The sequence below is a fragment of the Barbus barbus genome (assembly GCF_936440315.1).
Source record: "Barbus barbus genome assembly, chromosome: 38".
Classification (NCBI taxonomy): Eukaryota; Metazoa; Chordata; class Actinopteri; order Cypriniformes; family Cyprinidae; genus Barbus; species Barbus barbus.
This window is the reverse complement of record NC_136716.1, coordinates 816,265-836,081: the sequence shown is the minus strand read 5'-3', so window position 1 is coordinate 836,081 and position 19,817 is coordinate 816,265. Positions and strand designations below refer to the sequence as shown.

General features: G+C 36.9%; 1 protein-coding gene across 1 annotated transcript; it reads right to left on the bottom strand.

Annotated features, from left to right (window-relative positions):
• Nucleotides 1-3,521: 3,521 nt before the first annotated feature.
• LOC306858098 (cilia- and flagella-associated protein 337-like) lies at nt 3,522-19,802 on the bottom strand (the record flags this gene model as incomplete). Its single annotated transcript, XM_079398495.1, has 15 exons — nt 19,728-19,802; nt 16,780-16,951; nt 16,644-16,690; nt 16,384-16,521; nt 15,227-15,415; nt 14,101-14,292; nt 12,719-12,964; nt 12,484-12,648; nt 10,634-10,818; nt 9,408-9,547; nt 9,173-9,267; nt 7,787-7,880; nt 5,919-6,019; nt 5,293-5,412; nt 3,522-3,659 (listed from the first exon to the last, which is right to left on the bottom strand). Exons 2-15 carry the CDS (start codon nt 16,949-16,951, stop codon nt 3,522-3,524), a joined length of 2,022 nt encoding a protein of 673 aa, XP_079254621.1. The 5' UTR covers nt 19,728-19,802.
• Nucleotides 19,803-19,817: the final 15 nt, after the last annotated feature.

Sequence of the window (19,817 nt, the reverse complement as noted above, 5' to 3'; positions counted from 1 at the left end):
AATATGCATCACATTAAGTTTATTAGTTTGTTAAAACTGTGCAATCCAAATAGATGTTAATTGTATATGTAATGAGTTTCTTTTTTCTGTCGAGCACAAAAGAAGATATTTTGAAGAGTGAGGTTAACCCAAACAGTTGACGGTAGCCATTGACTTTCATTGTATTTTTATTGGACCAGCAAATTACCTGTTTGGACTATCCCTTTAAATTTGGACTATCCCTTTAAACTATCCCTTTAAATCCAGGCCTGAATATGGACAAAAAAAACAACACAAAAACAAAGTCTTTCCCAACACTGCAGGAGTGGATGAGTCCAAAATCCATTGCTATTTTGAAACCCAATCCACCTCATGCTGAAAAACAAACACGTCTTTCTGAATGAAATCACATGTTGTTTGCAGCTGTTGAACAGTATGTATTCGGGTAACACCCCGCTCATTGCTGCTACCAGATGACCTGGATGTTGACCGAATGCCAGCGTTTAGAGTGTGGCGGTACATTCAGAAAGAGGTAATGCTCATTAGACAACTCCACGTTGTGACGTTCAGGTGTGTGGAGTTTATTTCATGCTGCTGGACTCGCTTCGGGAACACTCACATCACACTTCATTTTACTGCCAGAGTTGAAGTGTCACTGAAAATTTATAAGCTTGTTTTGTTCATCCTCCAAAGCCTCAAGCTTTGTTTACTTGTACTCTTCGTTATCTGTCTTGGATTATTCATGCAGAGCAGCTCCAAAGCTTCCAGGAATCCTTTCAACAAATTATATAACAGCATGTCAAAAGCTGGCTTTTGGGAAATCTTGGTGAGAAGTGGTGAAGAAAGTTTCCTAGTCAAAAAAAGAAAGCATACAGTATCTGTGACGAGAGCAGCTTCATTTGTACTCGCTTGTTTTGCTATCAGACGAATGCATTCCACATTTAGAGGGAGTTCCCAGACGAGAGCTGAGCAGGCCGTCACGTTTCAGTCGTCCAGTTCTTCTTGAATGGATAGATGGAAGAACTAATAAATCTCAGCGCTCGTGTTCGGCTGATGAATGATTGGCTCGAGGAGCGGCAGAGGACGAGAGCTGCAGGTGAAGCAGGGCTGATTGTGCTTGTGATATTTCATCAATTAAACCACTCATTTATGTGACTCTAGCAGGAACAATGATTCCAAACCGTGTCTTATGGACCATAACTACTGTTTAAATTTGATTTGAATGCCACAAATTATACATTTTGTAGCTTCCTGGAAAATCATTTGTTCAAAATCTGTGTAATGTTATGAATAAAATATCAACCAATGAAGAGGTAATAATGACGGTCAAGCTTTGGGTGCTGATCGACTCCATCTACGCTCTGATTATCATTCTGAATCCAATTCATAGTCTTTTTTCAGCTTTTTGTTCAAAATGTTCTTTATTTCTTTATTTTTTATTCATGAAACTTACCCACATTCAAGTGTTTAAACAAAGAATGCATGAATCTAGAATAAAATGTTTTTGTTTACAAGCAGATACCCTGTTCTTTCCCTGATTGTTCTTTACTAAACTAGTAGTTTACTGAGACTATACTTCAAAGTGTACTAAAATACTACCACAAGTATTTAATTAGTAAACTATCAGTATACCTATAAGTTCACTTTTAGTCTAGTTGCAGTACAAGCTACAAACATTGATGTAAACTAGTTGTGTACTCAAAGTTTACTACTGTTATACTTAAAGTATACTTATATACTAGAAAGTGGGTCAATGTAGTCTCATGGGAGTATTGAAATAGTACACTTACAAGTATGCTACTAGTACACTGATATTTGTATACTTACTACATCAAGTATATTTAAAAATATATTTGAACTTTACGTAAGTATACTTAATAAAATAACATGAAGTATGCTACTTTTTAGTAAGGGGAACAGAACTCGCTCTCAAAACTGCGATGATTGCAATGATTGATGCAACGATTGATGCCTATAGCATTATTTTTTTCTTCTTTTTCTTTGCTAAGTAGTGCAGGTGTAATGCTGATTGTGTTTGGGATAGTTCATGAATTAAACGGCCCATAGTCTGACTTTATGAGCTCCAGGGGGAAAAAACGTGTCTTATGGACCATACTGTTTAAATTTGATTTGCACTCCATGAATTATGAATGGTTCTCAGGAATTTTTTTTTTAGATGAGGTACCTGGCTGCTTGTGTTTGGGTTTTGTGTCCAGGGAGGCATTTATTTTGGTTGGAGCGGTGCTGCAGTGGACACATTCCTCTATGAGGTCTGGCCTGCAGCGAAGGTCTAAATGTGCTTTCAGTGAGCACAATCACAGGCTGCTGGAGACGCATGGAGTCGCTCACATGGAGCCCCTGGCCTCGCTTACGGGGTAACTTCTCACTCAGTTCAAGCTGTGCTGCGTGTTGTTTTTTGTATTGTTGTAAGGGTGTTCTATTGTTGCTAAGGCTTTGCTAGGGTGTTCTGGGTGGTTGCTAAGGCACTGATTGGCTACTGTTTCCTAGAGTTGCTTAAGTGATCTGATTGTTTTTAAGACATTACTATGCAGTAGCTAGGGTATTGTGTTGCTTCTATATAGTTGCTAAGGTGTTGCTAAGGCATTGCTATGATGTTGCTAGTGGTTTCTATATAGTTGCTAAGGTGTTGCTATTATGTTGCTGGTGCTTTCTATTAGGTTGCTAAGGTGTTGCTTAGGCATTGTTATGATGTAGCTGGTGGTTTATATGTGGTTGCTAGGGTGTTGCTAAGGCATTGCTATGATGTTGCTGATGGTTTCTATATGGTTGGTAAAGCGTTGCTATGTAGCTTGTGCTTTCTAAATGGTTGCTAAGGTGTTGCTAAGGTATTGCTATGATGTTGCTGGTGCTTTCTATGTGGTTGATAAGGTGTTGCTATTATGTTGCTGGTGCTTTCTATTAGGTTGCTAAGGTGTTGCTTAGGCATTGTTATGATGTAGCCGGTGGTTCATATGTGGTTGCTAGGGTGTTGCTAAGGCATTGCTATGATGTAGCTGATGGTTTCTATATGGTTGGTAAAGCGTTGCTATGTAGCTTGTGCTTTCTAAATGGTTGCTAAGGTGTTGCTAAGGTATTGCTATGATGTTGCTGGTGCTTTCTATATGGTTGATAAGGTTTACTGAGTGATTTTCAATGTCATTCAAGGTGTTAATTTACAAATCTTTTGTTGCCAGGATTTTTTAGAAAGACATTTTAATGTTGTCAATCAGCTTAATAATTGAGGCCAAAATCAACAGAATGTCTATACAACCTCATTTTTAATTAAGAAAAAATATTTATTGCTAAAATACATACACTGTCAAATTTCAAAAACATTTTTTTAATTATTTTCCTCTATATTGTAATAAATAATACATAGTGCATTCAAACACTGATGTGACTGAACATTGATGGCACAAAAGCAATGTCTATTAAACTGTTAAGACCGAGGAGGTGCACTTCGGTGCACAACAGTGTAATTCAGTGTACAGTCACTGACCTGCGGTAAAAAAATAAACCCTGTGTCCTCATCATACGGCTGTCTAGTCCTCCAGTGTTTCACAATGCAGAGGAGCTTCAGAAGACAGCATGCGAGAGCTCGCCTCTGCTCCTCTGGAGGAAATCTGACTTATCGTCAGTCTCCAAGGCTTCAAAGGAACATCTTTCAGCTCACTGATCTCCTAAAAAGAGTTACACTTATTTTATCTCTAATTACAGTCACAGTTCTCACATGATTGTGGAGATCTTTATGCACATTTTGGAATATCGCATAAAAAACACTGGATGGAAACGTCTAGATGCGCAAAAAATCATAAAAAACTTATGCGCACGATAAAAATTTTATCCAATGAGGAAAAAATGCACATAAATTACGATGGAAACACTTTTACCGAATAAATTCCATTTGTGCATCAAAAAAGTCATGTGAGTTTGCGCTATGGGACGGCATAACCTTACTAACCAGCGGACCGATCTCATTGCACAGCATCAGAAATGTTGTTTTGGTCGCTCTGAAATGCCTGAGCAAAGTCTGTAATCAAGTATTTCTGTATAATTCTCTTACACGACTGCGTTTCCAAACATCAGGCATCCACCTCTGAAAGCAATGGCAGCATTTATTGTGTTTCATCTGCTCGCTCTGAGGCACAAGTCATTTATCATATATGAAAATTATTATATGCAGTGTGGCTTATCTGACTTTTCTTATTGATAATTAGCTCCAGTTTATCAGGAAGTGACGATTTTGTTCTCTTTGACTCGTTGGATGGAAACAGTGCTTCATTTTGCGAATGTTTTATGCAATATTCCAGTTTTGAGCATAAGTTAAATTTGCATCTTTGGATAGCAACATAGCTACTGTGAACGGCTTCTTGCTTAAATTAGATGAGGGTTTTAAATGCTCTTTTTTCCACTGTGAAATGTGTCTGACTTGTGTGATGTGGTTGCCATGACAATGTCTCGCTCCCTTAAACGTGCCGTTACGGTCAGTAGCCTTTTTTTTAAGTTTGTCAGGTGGTTGTATTGTTGTTGTTTTTTTAGCAACAATTTTAAATTATATGTAATGTAATATTTTTAACTTTTTAAAATTTTAATTGTTTATTTGTTTTAAATCTTGAATTTTTTCCTTTGTAATGTTTAATGATTCTATTTTTATTTTAGTTTTCTATACAATTTAAAAAATATATATTTTAATAAAAATAATAAAAATACAAACAATTCTGTTTTCTGTAACAATTCATGTATCAATTCACATCTCATTTGGTCTCAAAGATAAGTGTTTTTTTAACCTGTTTGGGCATATATATATATATATATATATATATATATATATATATATATATAAAAGATCTCTCCTCTATTATTTCTTCTATACTTATGCTTGTTTTTATTTTATTTTATTTAAACAAAAACTGGGAAACAAAAAGAAACAATAGTTATTTAAGGGGAAAAATAAAAAAGATAAATTTTGGAATAGAATTTTTAAAAAATATAATTTTAGAAAGATTAATTTATTAATAATATTAAAATGTATGGATTTTATTTAATTTCAAATAATGCTGATGATCCTATTTGAGTTCCGTTCCTTTAGTTGAGAACCAAAATTCATAGACTATTTATTTATTCAAAACACTAAAAGATAATGTTACAATATTTGTGCACAACTTCATTAATAACCATGGGCTCAGCCTTTGCTTTTTTGTGACATCACAACCAGCATGTCTGTGCCACAACAACTGTCCCATCCCGACCATTTCAACACAAACTCATGCTCATATTAACGGCAATGATTTGAACATGTAAGGAAAGACTGACTAACCGGCAGCTCCAGAGACTGAAGCGGCAGAGTTTTTCTCGGCCAGAATCCCGTGGCCTGCGTTGCCGTGCAGTCATCTTAATCTCCAGATCCCTTAATGCATGATCTCCAGACAGAACCTGAGACACACGGCGAAGACAGACTGTACTGTAGAGAAACCCTTTACAAACTGTCAAGTACTGCAGTTTTAGCACAAAACCAGTCAAAAGGGTCAATTTTGTGAGATTGAGATTTATACATCATCTGAGAGCTGAATAAATAAGCCATTGATGTATGGTTTGTTATGATAGGACAATATTTGGCTGAGATACAACTATTTGAAAATCTGGAATCTGAGGGAGCAAAAAAATCTAAATATTGAGAAAATCTCCTTTAAAGTTGTTCAAATGAAGTTCTTAGCAATGCATATTACTAATCAATAATGAAGTTTTGATATATTTACGGTAGGAAATTTATAAAATATCTTCATGGAACATGATCTTAATATCCTAATGATTTTTGTCATAAAAGAGAAATGTATAATTTTGATCCATACAATGTATTGTTGGCTATTGCTACAGATATACCTGTGCTACTGATGACTGCTTTTGTGCTGCAGGGACACAGATAAACTGAACTGACTTACCTTACTGTATTTAGGCAGTGGGAACCTTTCTAAAGAGCTGCTGCGGTCAGAGTCTGGGGTCTGTAGAGACATACGGCTTCTTTGCAGGTCTAGAGCTAACTCTGCAATCAGAAATAGACATTACATGTTAACACAGAAATTAAACTTATCTAATCTGGAATAAATGTTTAAAGATGACTTTTGACAATTTAACACATTTAACTTCTGTAATGTGACATCTTTCTGAACCAGTGTTATTTTAGTATTACAGTTTCATGAATATTTTGAATAAGATTTTATTTTTTATACTTTCAGTTTTCATTTTAATTCTAGTTACATTTGTAGTAATTTTGTTATGTGCTTTTGTTTTTTGTGTTAGTTTTTATTTATTTTAAATATTACTATTTAGGTTTCATTTATTTTTTGTATTTCAATTAGGTTTTATTTATATTATGTCCAGTTAGTAATTTTAGTGCTTTAACTTAACTGTGTGTGTGTGTGTGTGAGTGTGTGCATGTGTGTGTGTGTGTGTATACTGTCCATACATACAGCTTATATATGAAGAGTTCATATGCAAAAGCCTCTAAGTGCCCTCAGAAATTTTCTTCTAAAATAAGCATTTTTCTCAGGCTCTCATGTATAGGTTCAGTAATTTCACTTTAATGGCAATAAATAGGTTATTTTCATTGGCATTAAAGTGGAATAATTCAACCTACACAGGAGAGCTTGAGAAAAATGCTTATTTTAGAAGAAAAGTTCAGATGAACTCTTCAATGTATACATATATTCTTGTCTAAATGGGCCATTTTTGACAGAATGATCTTTAGAGTGGATCACACTTTATGCCAAAAACTTTGAATTTCTATGTTGTCCCAGAATCCCCTGAGCAGCTGCTCTGAAAGATCAAGAAGATACTGGAGGATACTGAGCATCAGCAGACGAGCGTCTAGACAGCTGCAGGAGCCGAGTAACACACCCAGCTCAGTCGGGAGGCTCAGTTAATCGCTTGTTTTGGCATGACGAGGACTTAGAGCCGGAGCTGAGGGAAGAGAGCTCAGAAAACTGCTAGATCCTGTGGGTCTGCGCTGAACGCTCACTATTCACAGTCGAGTCTATAAAAGCATTGCTTTTCAAGTAATGCTGCTCTGTTGGACGGTTTTGTTGTTTGGGTTGATATTAAGGTGAGAAGTGAGTGCAAATGTACTGATCAGGATTTTCTAATGCTTTCGAAAGAAGTCTCCTTTGCTCACCAAGGGTGCATTTGTTTGATCAAAAATGCAGTAAAAAATTTTAAATATTATTGTAATGTAAAACAGCTGTTTTCTATATGAATATGTGTTAAACTGTAATGTATTTCTGTGATCTGCAGCTGTATTTTCAGCATCATTACTCCAGTCTTCAGTGTCACATGATCTTCAGAAATCATAATAATATTCTGATTTACTGATCAACAAACATTTATTATTATTATGTTGAAAACAGCTGAGTAGATTTTTTCAGGTTTCTTTGATGATAGGAAGTTCAGAAGAACAGCATTTATCTGAAATAGAAATCTTTTGTAACATTATAAATGTCTTTATCATCACTTTTGATCAATTCACAGTTTTTTTTACAATCGCAATGACAATTTTTTTCGATTTTCCTAAACTCTTAACGCAGTTAGCACAACATCCGTCTGTGTAGGCTATACAATTAACATGTCTTGTTGCTTTGACACAAAATGCATGCAGTTAACACAAATTTAAAATGCCTGAACTTATTTTACACACAAGCTCAATCAAGACCAAAACAATGGATTTTTACTGCCTAATTTTCAAATGCTTTCACACTGTATGTCAGAACAGATAACATCGTGCTCTTAACATGAGCATGATGTCCATTTTCCTTGCCCCTTACTCCACTTTCCTCAACCTCTTTGAGGAGTTTTTCTGAGCCTGGAGATGGAAGGTTTTTAACCATGTCATGACATGCGGTCGCATAATGCTGCCAAACATTAACCAGCAATAAGTGCATCAATGCATCTCAGTGGCACAAACACACTTGTAGCAAAGGCTACAGAAATAGGACAATATTGTATCTTTTCATTGTATTTACTCTCCCTCATGTTGTTTCTTTGAAGAACACAAAAAGATACATTTTAGCAATCACTTTTAATCTCTGAGCTGCTGTTTTCATAAAATGCATAAAAGCAGTCTTAAATTGAGCTTGATCAACTTTAAGGTCATAAATAGTTATAATAAAAGTCTTAGTGATCATTTCAAGAGGTCTTAAATTTGGGAATGGAAAAAACAGTAATCTTGATATGGCCTAATGTGACCCTTAAACTTCAGAAGTAGTGTTTAATGAAATAAATGTGTGCTCTGCGTGTTCAAAGTATAAAACTGGCGCTGTTCTTTTGGCTCGGCGTTTCAGAGCAGTTCACAATCAATGAATGCCACGCATTTATACCAAAGTGATTGCTTATGATCCACTGCCGTTTCTGCCATATGCTTATGGCAGCTATATCTGACCACTGACATCGTTCACGCTGTGGGTTTATTTGTTAAAGCCTCTCAGTGAGTTCAGAGCCAAACCTGCTCTGCCATATGTGGACACTAATCAAATATTCTACAGACACACCAGATGTTAGACTCACATCTGTCCTAGGATATGAGCTTCTAGTTTGGGCTAAATACCTATCTTCTTGCTTTTCTGGAGAATTAGTTGCAGAACTAATGGCACATTTTTTGCAAAGAGGCTTTAAACTGCATTGACTGGTGCAGATAAGAGCAGGTAATCCAAAGATATAAAAACATATACATTTTTTATTATTATTTTGTTTTCCAGTACAAATACCTAAACATTCTTAAAAGAAGATAAATGTGTTTGAAAAATTTAACCAGAAATTGATATATTTACGGTAGGAAATTTACAAAATATCTTCATGGAACATGATCTTAATATCCTAATGATTTTTGTCATAAAAGAGAAATGTATAATTTTGATCCATACAATGTATTGTTGGCTATTGCTACAAATATACCTGTGTTACTCATGACTGCTTTTGTGCTGCAGGGACATGAATGTGAGATGTAAGTTTCCCGCTGACATCTTGCAAGCTTTATACAAATGATTATATTTTAACATCACTACAGGGAAATAACCTGATTTATTAATGAATTCATCAGGGTACTGATGTGCATGCAAACAGGGAAAACTGGTTATTTTAATAAGCTGATATTTGTGAGTTATCAGCTTACTGGTGTGCATGTAAACGTGCTCATTAATTTCCATACCTCCGTATCTGCAGCGGATAAGGCGTACTGTGAGATGTCCCAGACCTTAATGAATCCGGCTGTGTCTCCGGTGACTAGTAGACTATTTTCCTGATCTGTGCTTAAACCCATCACGCTCTCATCAGATTCATCAGGCGCATAGAACTGTCCTGTTTTAAACTATTTAAAACGGTCTGTATTATAGTGTTTGAGATGTGTCGAGTTGTCATCAGTTGCTCTCAGGTATTATGTTTACCGTGGTTGTGTCTGGACCCACAGATGCTCCACCAGAAGACAAATCCATTCTGTGAGCTGAGCAGCACAGCACCGCTTCTCAAATGACTTTGCTGGGCTCGTCTTTGCAAGAACAGGAGTCTATGAACGGGCAGATGAGCTCTACACACACAGAAGCACATTATTTCACTCCATAAGCGAATATACAAACAACAGCACCTGTCTTAATGCAGTGGTTCTGCATGAAACTGGTCATTCACAATCCAAAGATGTGTTGCAGAACTGTTAAATGCAAATAATAAAACCAAAACAAGTGACCAAACAAGCATGTTTTGTTAGGATAGCAATATTAATCTTGTGTGAATTATAAACTACTTGAAATTCAGAAGACATTTAGAAATCAAAACAGTCAGTTTACCTATACAGACAATGCTATTTTAATAATTTTGCAAACTGTTAAGCATGGATTTCATGATAATATTAAAATGCAATTCTTTAATTGTGCAATATAATTTTTCCACTGTGTTGGTTTGCCACTTCAATGTATAATCTGGATCCTACAATAAAAAAAAATCAGTGTTCAAAGAATATTCTTTGCAAAATAATAAATTGCAAAATTTATGAATTATTACAAAGTAACAGCAACTAACATATTTAATTAAACTGTAACTATTAGTCGAAAGACTAACAGTTTTTCCTTTAAAACACACTCTAAAAAAAATCTTTGATTTACTTACAACTTTTAAAAATAGTTGTTTATAGTGCAAATGGACATGTTGTAATTTTTTTCTTACTGCGCATTATTTGCTATGAATCACAGCGCACGGGAATTTTAACTGATAATCATGCAACATTAACTTAATGATATTATATATATCACAAGGTTATTATGCACATTGCAGGGATATTATAAAGAGGCCGTTTTGTACACTTTTCCTACACTTTATTGTACTATTTTCCCACTTATGTTGTTAGTTGTGGTTATTCATCCAGAAACATTTAGTTTCGCCTCATTTTTAACCTTCTCTCTGACCCTTGAAACCAAACACGCCGTTTTTGCTACATTTATATTTGTAAATGAACTGCATTTTAGGATTGGCTAGCAAGCTGCTGAATACTTGTTTCCAAAAATAGTTTAGGTGCACTGGGAAGGAATTCAGTGTCTAATATGTGCACTTAATACGTAAAATCTTGTATTTCAAATAAGCAAGGAAAATGCAATTTTTTGCAGTCTGATTTCATACTGACTTCTCTTGCTGGTGTGTCTGCAGTCGTGTGATGGGTTTCTGCAGAGCCAGGCTCCATATAATGATCTCTCCATCATAACTCCCGGTAGCCAGAAGTCCCAGGCCTGGACAGTGACCCATGGCTAGGATATCCTCGCCGTGCTGACGACCAGACTTCCAGGACAGGTCTGCGTTTACATAGATGTCCTGTACTCACAGATACACTTCAGTAAATGTCTTTGAGATCTCCAGTTCTGTGTCAGACCACCTTTAAACCCCACTTTTTTGTCATAGACGTCTCAAGGTATGACCACAAATGCACAAACCGAGTTGAACAGAACCAGAAAAAATGCACTTTATGTGTGTATTCTGGCTGAAAGCCCTTTTTGCTTTTAAGTAGCCATTAAAGTGTGTATGGTTGACACACTGGCCCTTACTTCTGAAAACACAATGCTATATTTCTATCTTCAAGAGATGTCTGAAAACTCATCTCTTCCTTGAGATGCTTCCAACAGAAAAAAAAAATCTAATAAAATAAAATAAAAATAAAAATAAAACAGCACTTCCTGTGTTTATTTGCCTCTTTATGAAGAATTGCTTGTTGTATTCCTCATTTGTATGTCGCTTTGGTTACAAGCGTCTACTATATTAATAAATGTAAATATAGTTACCATCCGTCATGCATCTCCTGCGCATCAAAGCGCATGTTCAGACTTTAAAAATCATGTAGTGTTTTACAGCCTTTACAGGAAAATGTAGCATTGCATACCAAGACAAATTCATATTACAAACATATTAAGAAGAATTCACACCATACCGGCAGGTGCAAACGGTCACCAGATTACAGTATGTCACTTTTCAGATAAACCAACACCCAAAAATGCCAATTCAACATGTTCAATTATTGAAAATAAGCACTGACCACCATGAGTAAAACAGTGATCCCATAAAACCAGACGAACGTGTGTGTTTCTGTTTGTCTGCATCTGTCGGTGCAGTGTGACTTGCCCTATACAATACAGTAATGCAGCATACTGTTTCCTGTTAATAAGTGTGTTCAAACTAAATTTCCAAATGTCTGTCAAGGATGTGTGAACCTCATTTTGGCAAATCCAAGCACGCCAGGAAATATGCACATTTTATTTCTTGTCAGACTGATAAGCTTTGCACCCTACTACTAAAAACTTTAAATATACAAAGATGGCACAGTGATAGTAATATTATGAATGGGAGAAAGTGCAAAGCGCAATATGGCGCAAAAGTTCCACTTTTAAAATAAAACAGCCAGTGAGTCACATTGTTGCCAGTGCATTTTAAAGTTTGAGCATAAGAAACTCAATTTGTTACATTTAGTCATTTAGCAGACGCTTTTATCCAAAGCAGCTTACAAATGAGGACAATAGAAGCATTTAAAATCTACAAAAGAGTAACAATTTGTGCTATGACAAGTCTCAGTTAGAGGCTCTTTTTAAAGAAAACTAGATATAGAATAGAGTGCAAGTGTTAGAGGGTCAAGTGTTTATTTTTTAAACAGATAAAATAGAGTTAGAATAGAGAGAGGGTCAAATGAAGATGGAAAAGATGTGTTTTAGCCGTTTCTTGAAGATGGCTACAGATTGAGTTGGGCAGGTCATTCCAACAAGAATTTAAAGAAGATAATTGTTTCAGTTTTCATTGGTGATTTCAAATATAAAATTTAATTGTAAGCTTAGTGAACAGCTTTGGAGAATTTAATTCAGTACAGCTGGATGTCCAAATGGAGCTGTACTTGCATTAATGAAATCAAAAGAAGTCAAAGAAGGCCGCTGAGTGAAATGACTCGCCTCAAAGGGACTTTGTTATTATTAATGTGTCCCAACTTGTGAGACTTGCCTTGATAGTGCCATTGGTGGCTGCGGAGATCAGTCTGCGCTGATGTACATCTAGTGCCATACAGGAGACCTCCTCCTTACCGTGAGCGTTCCTTATCTCCATCCTCTTAATGCCTGTCTTCACATCCCACACCGTCAACGTGGAGTCGGCGCAGGCTGTGATTACCTAGACCACGTTAAAATAACCTATAATGTTCAGTCCACAAACCATCAATCAAACGAACCCAAACACCAACCTGCTGATGATGAGGATTATAGAGAGCGCAGGTGTAGATCCCAGAGCTGTTGTTGGATTCGCTCTTGTGCAGATGAAGCGTGGCCAGATACTCTCTGCAGGTCACCAGGAGAACAGGATCTGGAGTCAGGCTGAGGAGCAGAGGAAAGCTGCCATGCTCTGGAGTGAAGCCTAGATGCATATTAGGGAACTGCAGGAGAATTGTCTTTAAGCATTGCTGAGAAGGAATATCCCATATTTTCAGCACCTGAAAGGTGACACGGAGAGAAACCGGAGCATTATATTTGACTTTTATTGCATTTAAGAGAGACGTTTCCATGATTTCCATTTCTCATGCCAACAGCTGTCAAACATGAAACTTCAAATGCAAAAAAAAACCCTTAGGCAATTCAAGATGAGTTTGTTTCTTCATCAGGTTTGTAGAAATGTGTCTCTGCATCAGTGTCTCAGCAATGGATGCTCTGCAGTGAATGGGTGCCGTCAGAATGAGAGTCCAAACAGCTGATAAAAACATCACAATAATCCACACCACTCCAGTCCATCAGTTAACATCTGGAGAACACAAAAACTTTGTGTTTGTAATGCTAAATTTCAAACAATCTCAGAAGGCCTGAGGGTGAGTACATTTTCAGCAAACTTTCATTTTAGGGTGAACTATTCCTTTAAGAGAAAAACTTGTGCATTCAAATTCTTGAAAATCTTCTTAAAAACCATCATACATAACTTCTTAAAGTTAGGATAACCTCCATCTTGTCTTAAATCCACCAAGATAAGATATTTTCACGGGTTGTTTCAAATTAATTGTTGAAATTAAGAATTAAAACATAAGAACAGCTACATATAATACATAATTCTACAACTAGGGATGTGCATGAGTTCTCTGAAGGGACACAATGATTAATAATTTAAACAATGATTGGTCATAATTATGCGTGACATAACTTTTAACTGAATTTGCAATTCAGAAACAATTAAAAAACGAGTCAAAAAAAGACCTTGTTTTTAATTTTAGCCAATAAATAAGAAATTATATTTGTAAGGCAGCATTGAGCAGTGTGCACACAAATACAGGACGCATTCACTCAAAACAGAGCACAAAACATTCTGTGCACGCTTATTACGATTTTCAATCAGGGACTCTTCAATACAATCAGATAATGTCAAAGCTTGATATTTTTTTCTTAAGAAAAAAATAAGATGTTCTTAAAATACATGAGGACTTCTTAAGAATTTCTCAAGAATTGCACTTAGGAGCATTCTTTCGAACTTCTTGGAACTTCTCTTAAGAAATTTCTTCTTGAGATTTTTGTGAAATCCAACCCCAGGATCTTTTATATAGCTCTCTCTGTTTGCACTCTGACATCTGGTAGGAGGAAAACTAACAGCGTCCTTAGAGAAGCTGAAGATCTTGCCCAATGCTTGGTGAATAACCACATCCACCACAGTGGTCTGGTGACTGCGCAGAACCGCAGTTGGGCGGGAGGTCACATAGCGGTTCCACAGTCTGACAGCAGAACCCACTCCAGCAGTCACCAGCAGCCCCAGAGAGAAGCTGAAGTCAAAACACTTGACTCCCTGCAGGAGCAGAAGCAGGAGATGAAGACAGTGAAAGGGTTTCAAACGTTGTATCTTTATTTGTGACCCTGGACCACAAAACCAGGCATAAGGGTACACTTTTTGACATTGAGATGTATACATCATCTGAAAGCTGAATAAATAAGCTTGCTAGCATAGGACAAAATTAGGCTGAGATACAACTATCTAAATATTGAGAAAATCACCTTTAGAGTTATCTTAGCAATGCATATTACTAATCAAAAATGAAGTTTTGATATATTTACGGTAGGAAATTTACTAAATATCTTCATGGAACATGATCTTAATATCCTAATGATTTTTTGGCATAAAATAAAAATGTATAATTTTGACCCATACAATGTATTGTTGGCTATTGCTACACATTAAGATTAGTCTGACAAATGAGTGAGTCACATACTCTTGTTTTACACAATATCTAGACTCGGTTTTTTTTCTCTAACAATTAAATTTGTGACTTACTGTGGCGGCGGCTTATTACTTCTCTGAATATTACAGAATGGAAAATGCTGGGGAATAGTCTGTTTTAATAAATCCGTCAAAACAACTAAATGAAGACTTTTTATTTGGGTCTGGACACTCAATTAAATACACCACAACAACAACCTCTCTGAATCATGAGTGTGTATTTAGACTTAAATGCTCTGTGACTGTCCTTTCCCATAGAAAACAACATCCCTTTGAAGCATGACCTACTGTCTATCTATCGGCCTTTCTGTCTGTCTATCTATCTATCTGATTGACTACCCAGTTATCTATGACAGTGGGAATGATTGGATGGCATGGTTGATCATGTGCACATTATGTGCAGTATATATGTTGCTACAATATACTATAAACCTGGCTCACAAAAATATGGCACACAGAGAATAAGATGCACCATTGTTGCAAATATTATATACTACATAATCACCTTTTCTATTTTCCAGATGTATTCCTGTCTCTTCTGACTGACATCAATGATGACCACAGAGCTGGCTGGACTTTCTGATGATGTAATAATGAGCTCATTATGCGGCTCATACAGGATTCTGTTAATCGGCTCACTGTGGATTTTTGGGATGTGCTGATAGGAGACCAGTGCGCTGTGTGCATGTATATCCTGTATTCATGAAATCATTTTTACAATACACAATTTTAGATATAGAAGAAATGGATTTAAAGGGGTCATGAACTGAGAAACCAAAATTCCCTTGATCTTTTGACATATAAGAGGTCATTGTACTATAAAAACATCCTTCAGAACTCAAAACTTTGTCCTTAGTCTAAAAACAGCTTATATTGAAGGCAGTCTGTCAAAACAACAGCTTGTGGAATGTACCACTCTATGTTGTAATAGTGTGGCTAAGCACCGCCTCCGCAGAAGAACATCAACGCCTACTTCTACATCACTGCCTGTTTAGCCCCGCCCACCGATTCTACATCACTGCCTGTTTAGCCCCGCCCACCGATTCTACAGCACTGCTCGTTTAGCCCCGCCCACCGATTCTACATCGCTGCCTGTTTAGCCCCGCCCACCGATTCTACATCGCTGCCTGTTTAGCCCCGCCCACCGATTCTACAGCGCTGACTGTTTAGCCCCGCCCCCCGATTCTACAGCGCTGCCTGTTTAGCCCCGCCCACCGATTCTACAGCGCTGCCAGTTTAGCCCCGCCCACCGATTCAACATCGCTGCCTGTTTAGCCCCGCCCACGGATTCTACATCGCTGCCTGTTTAGCGCCGCCCACAGATTCTAACAGATCGTTGATATATATTGAGTTATTTATGCGTTTTTGACCTAAATCTCAGCAGCGTTCATCTATGAGCAATGTAGACTGTCAATCATACACAACTATTAGCCAATCACAGCAGTGAGCGTTTACTTCTGATTCTACAATCCTCCACACCTATTCAAACAGAGTGTTCTGATGAGGGGGGTTAAAAACAGGACAGAAAATTGCTTATTACTTCTAAATGAAATTGAAATATGGTCACTTTATCATATACTTTTCTATTATTTTTTAACACATTTTCAGGGCCAAGCTGTCTTGGCACAATACTCATCCTAACGGGAAAATGCACACACTCACTGGCATAAAGACTTGAACTGGGCCGGTCTGGTTGGTAAAAGGCATTTCAAAGAGTCCCTTGAAAGGCTGAAGAAACCACAGCAAATTCACAGAGCCTCTGTCATCGCCCCACATCAGCACACACTTTTCTCCTGGAGCCTGGAGACGCAGATCAAACATGAGTCATGGTAAACTAAAACAAAACCAAACCAGCTTGGAGAATGAGAAAGCTTAAAATAAACTCAAGTTCAACACCGGGGCATGAAATGTCAGCAGCCTACCTCTGTGTCATACCAATAACACAGAGCAGTAGCAATATGACTCAGTCCTGAAACAAAAACAGAGAGGAACACAACATGTAAGCAGAAAAGCGAACTGAAGCTCTAGCCTACATCTGACAGGCTTGTTGGCTCATACCGAACAAATGAACCTGCTCAAAACTGCATGTGGTGGTAACGTCAAAGAAGTGGATGCCCCTGCTCAGGGTCGCCAAAGCAATCTTGTGAACATTTCCCATGTAGACAGCATCGGTGGTCCAGCCCTGGAACCTCTTACGATACAGCCTTTTATTAAAGGGGCCGGCACACATCTGCAGGGACGAGGGAGAGGTTTTGGACAAAATATGACTGTAAACATATCATTCTGTGAATTACCGTATCGACCCCAATATAAGACGATCCTGATTATAAGACGACCCCCCTTTTTCAAGATGTACCTTTGGGAAAAAGGCTTTTTGAAAACCAATTTTTTTTATTTAGATTGTTTTATGTAGAAAAAACCTTTTTTTTCTTAAATTACTTTCATATTGTATATTTTTTCTATTTTATTTGTTTTGAAAGTATGGTAATGTTATATCCTTGTAAAACAATCACATTTAAAAATATACACTTTTTGATACACCATAAAAATAACAGGTAGCCCATCTGAATTATATAACAATTAGGCTATCGATCTCATATTAGCCTACCAACATTTAATTAACAGTAGAAATGAAATCTTATTGTAGTCTTCAAATCTGGGTTCTATCTTATGTTTTAAAATCATTTTCTACATTTTTGGATGAAAAAAAAAATGTTCATAAAGGCTATGAAAACATAGGATATGATGGGGCTAAAGGTGCCCCGGGGTAAAAGGCACCTTTTATTTTATTTTCCACTAAACCACTAAATGGAACAAAAACTTGGCGTAGCCCTTTCTAAAACATCTGCTTTTTAAGATGCACGTGTAAATTTGGCTGATCCGTGACGCGATCGCACACAGCAGTGTAAAGTTGATTCTTTGCTTACTTGATCTAATATTTCATGTTTTTTAAAACATTGTAGATATAAGTAGCAAATGAGAATTAAATTGAAACAAAGGTCATCTTAATGATTTTCAATCATTTAAAGCAATTAAAGCAACAGTTTTTCAATAACGGAAGAATATGTAAAAGTATGGTATTTGGGGTAAAAAGCGCCCCTGCTGTTGGGGCAAAAGTCACAATAATTAACATGATAATAAATAGAAGTCTGACTTTTCCATTTGTTGACATGACATGGTTAGATTCAGATGGTAAATATCATATGTTATGCTGGGTGTCCACCACAATGAAACCATCATATTTAAAAGCATGATATTAATCATATCATATAATCTATATTAAATTATTATGGGATCTCCTTCAATGCTTTCAGAATCTTTATTTTTTAAATCATTTTGTTTCTGTATTTTTATAATATATTTGTATATTAACATATTTTAATGACAGTATATTTATTTAATAAAAAATAATTATTTTATTTATGAAAATAAGCAGAAAATAGTACAAACTTTGCTAAAGTTATTGTTTTGAGCAAGTATTAATTTAGACATTATTATAAAAAAACATTATTTTAAGTATTTGCATCAATACTGTGTGCCTTTTGCCCCATGCTGGTGAGCTTTTTACCCCGTGTGATGGGTAAAAGGCCCCCCTTGCCACTTTATACGATTTTTAAACTAAATAAACGGCTTGTTATGATTTATTTTCACACAAAGTCTGAAAAAAGAAAAAATTTCAAGGAAAAAGTCTAAATAAAATGTTGAGAATAAACTCATTAATTCACGAGAGAAAAGTCGAGAAAGACCCACTCATGTCATATTCATCTCATCTGATTGGACAGTGTTCTTCAGTGTCTGCAGTGGTGCAGGCTGGAGAGTAATGGGACTGGTGTATGACATGATCGACTGGGTTCGAGTCTGGCTTTCGCCAAACTCGCTTTTCTTCCTTTTCTCTTCATATTCACTAAACGAGGGTTTAATAATAATGTATTAGGCTATAGGAAGGGCTTTGTTGTTCCAATAAGGCAGCATCTATAATTTCAATAAATAAATCATTGTTGTTAACGTGGGAAGTCGTGGCCTAATGGTTAGAGAGTGGGACTCGTAATCCAAAGGTTGTGGGTTCGAGTCTCCGGCCGGCAGGGATTGTAGGTGGGGGGAGTGAATGTCCAGCGCTCTCTCCACCCTCAATACCACGACTGAGGTGCCCTTGAGCAAGACACCGAACCCCCAACTGCTCCCCGGGCGCCGCAGCATAAATGCCCACTGCTCCGGGGGTGTGTTCACGGTGTGTGTGTGTTCACTGCTGTGTGTGTGTGTGTGTGTGTGCATTTGTTCACTACTCACTGCTGTGTGTGTGCACTTGGATGGGTTAAACGCAGAGCACCAATTTCGAGTATGGGTCACCATACTTGACAATACGTCACGACTTAAAAAAAAAAAAATCAATCTTATTATTGCATCCTGTTAATGTACAACAATACTGAGGTGCAAATAGTATCTGCCACTATTTACAAGCACAAATAGCATCTAATTAGCTACTATTTACACTTATTGCAAAGATCTGCTAACGTAAATAGAATGGCTATTTTCATTAGTGTTAATAGCGCATATCTAAAACGCTGCTGTTGTCAATTAGAGTAAATAGTGCATAACTATTTTCAGTTTAAGCAGCATCTATGACAGGGGTGTCCAAAGTCCGGGATGAATTTCAAACAGCCCACAGCTTGTCTACTGAAATGTAGGCTGTTATATGTGGCCCATCAAACTTTACAAATCATGCAGTTGACAACAATTTGATAACTCATATGCGCTGTCATTTCTTTAGCGCTGCACGGCTTGTTATTAGCTCTCCTAAAGACAAGCGAGCTCAGAACAAATGCGTTTACTCGCAGGCCTCGACCTCTGAACAGCTGCTACACAAGCCACAGACTCCGCGCTGCTGTTCTAAACAACACTGACGCGGAAAACAGCAGAAACACTGGGTGACAACAATGCACTTAGAATACCTTTCGGTCCACAAATTAATATTTACAGTGGATTTACTCTAGTAACACTAAACCTACCTAATTACCTTGTTTCTTTCCAGAGAAATTTACCGTAATATTCGACTCATCTAAAACTACATATCCCACAATTCTGCTGTTTCAAACCGG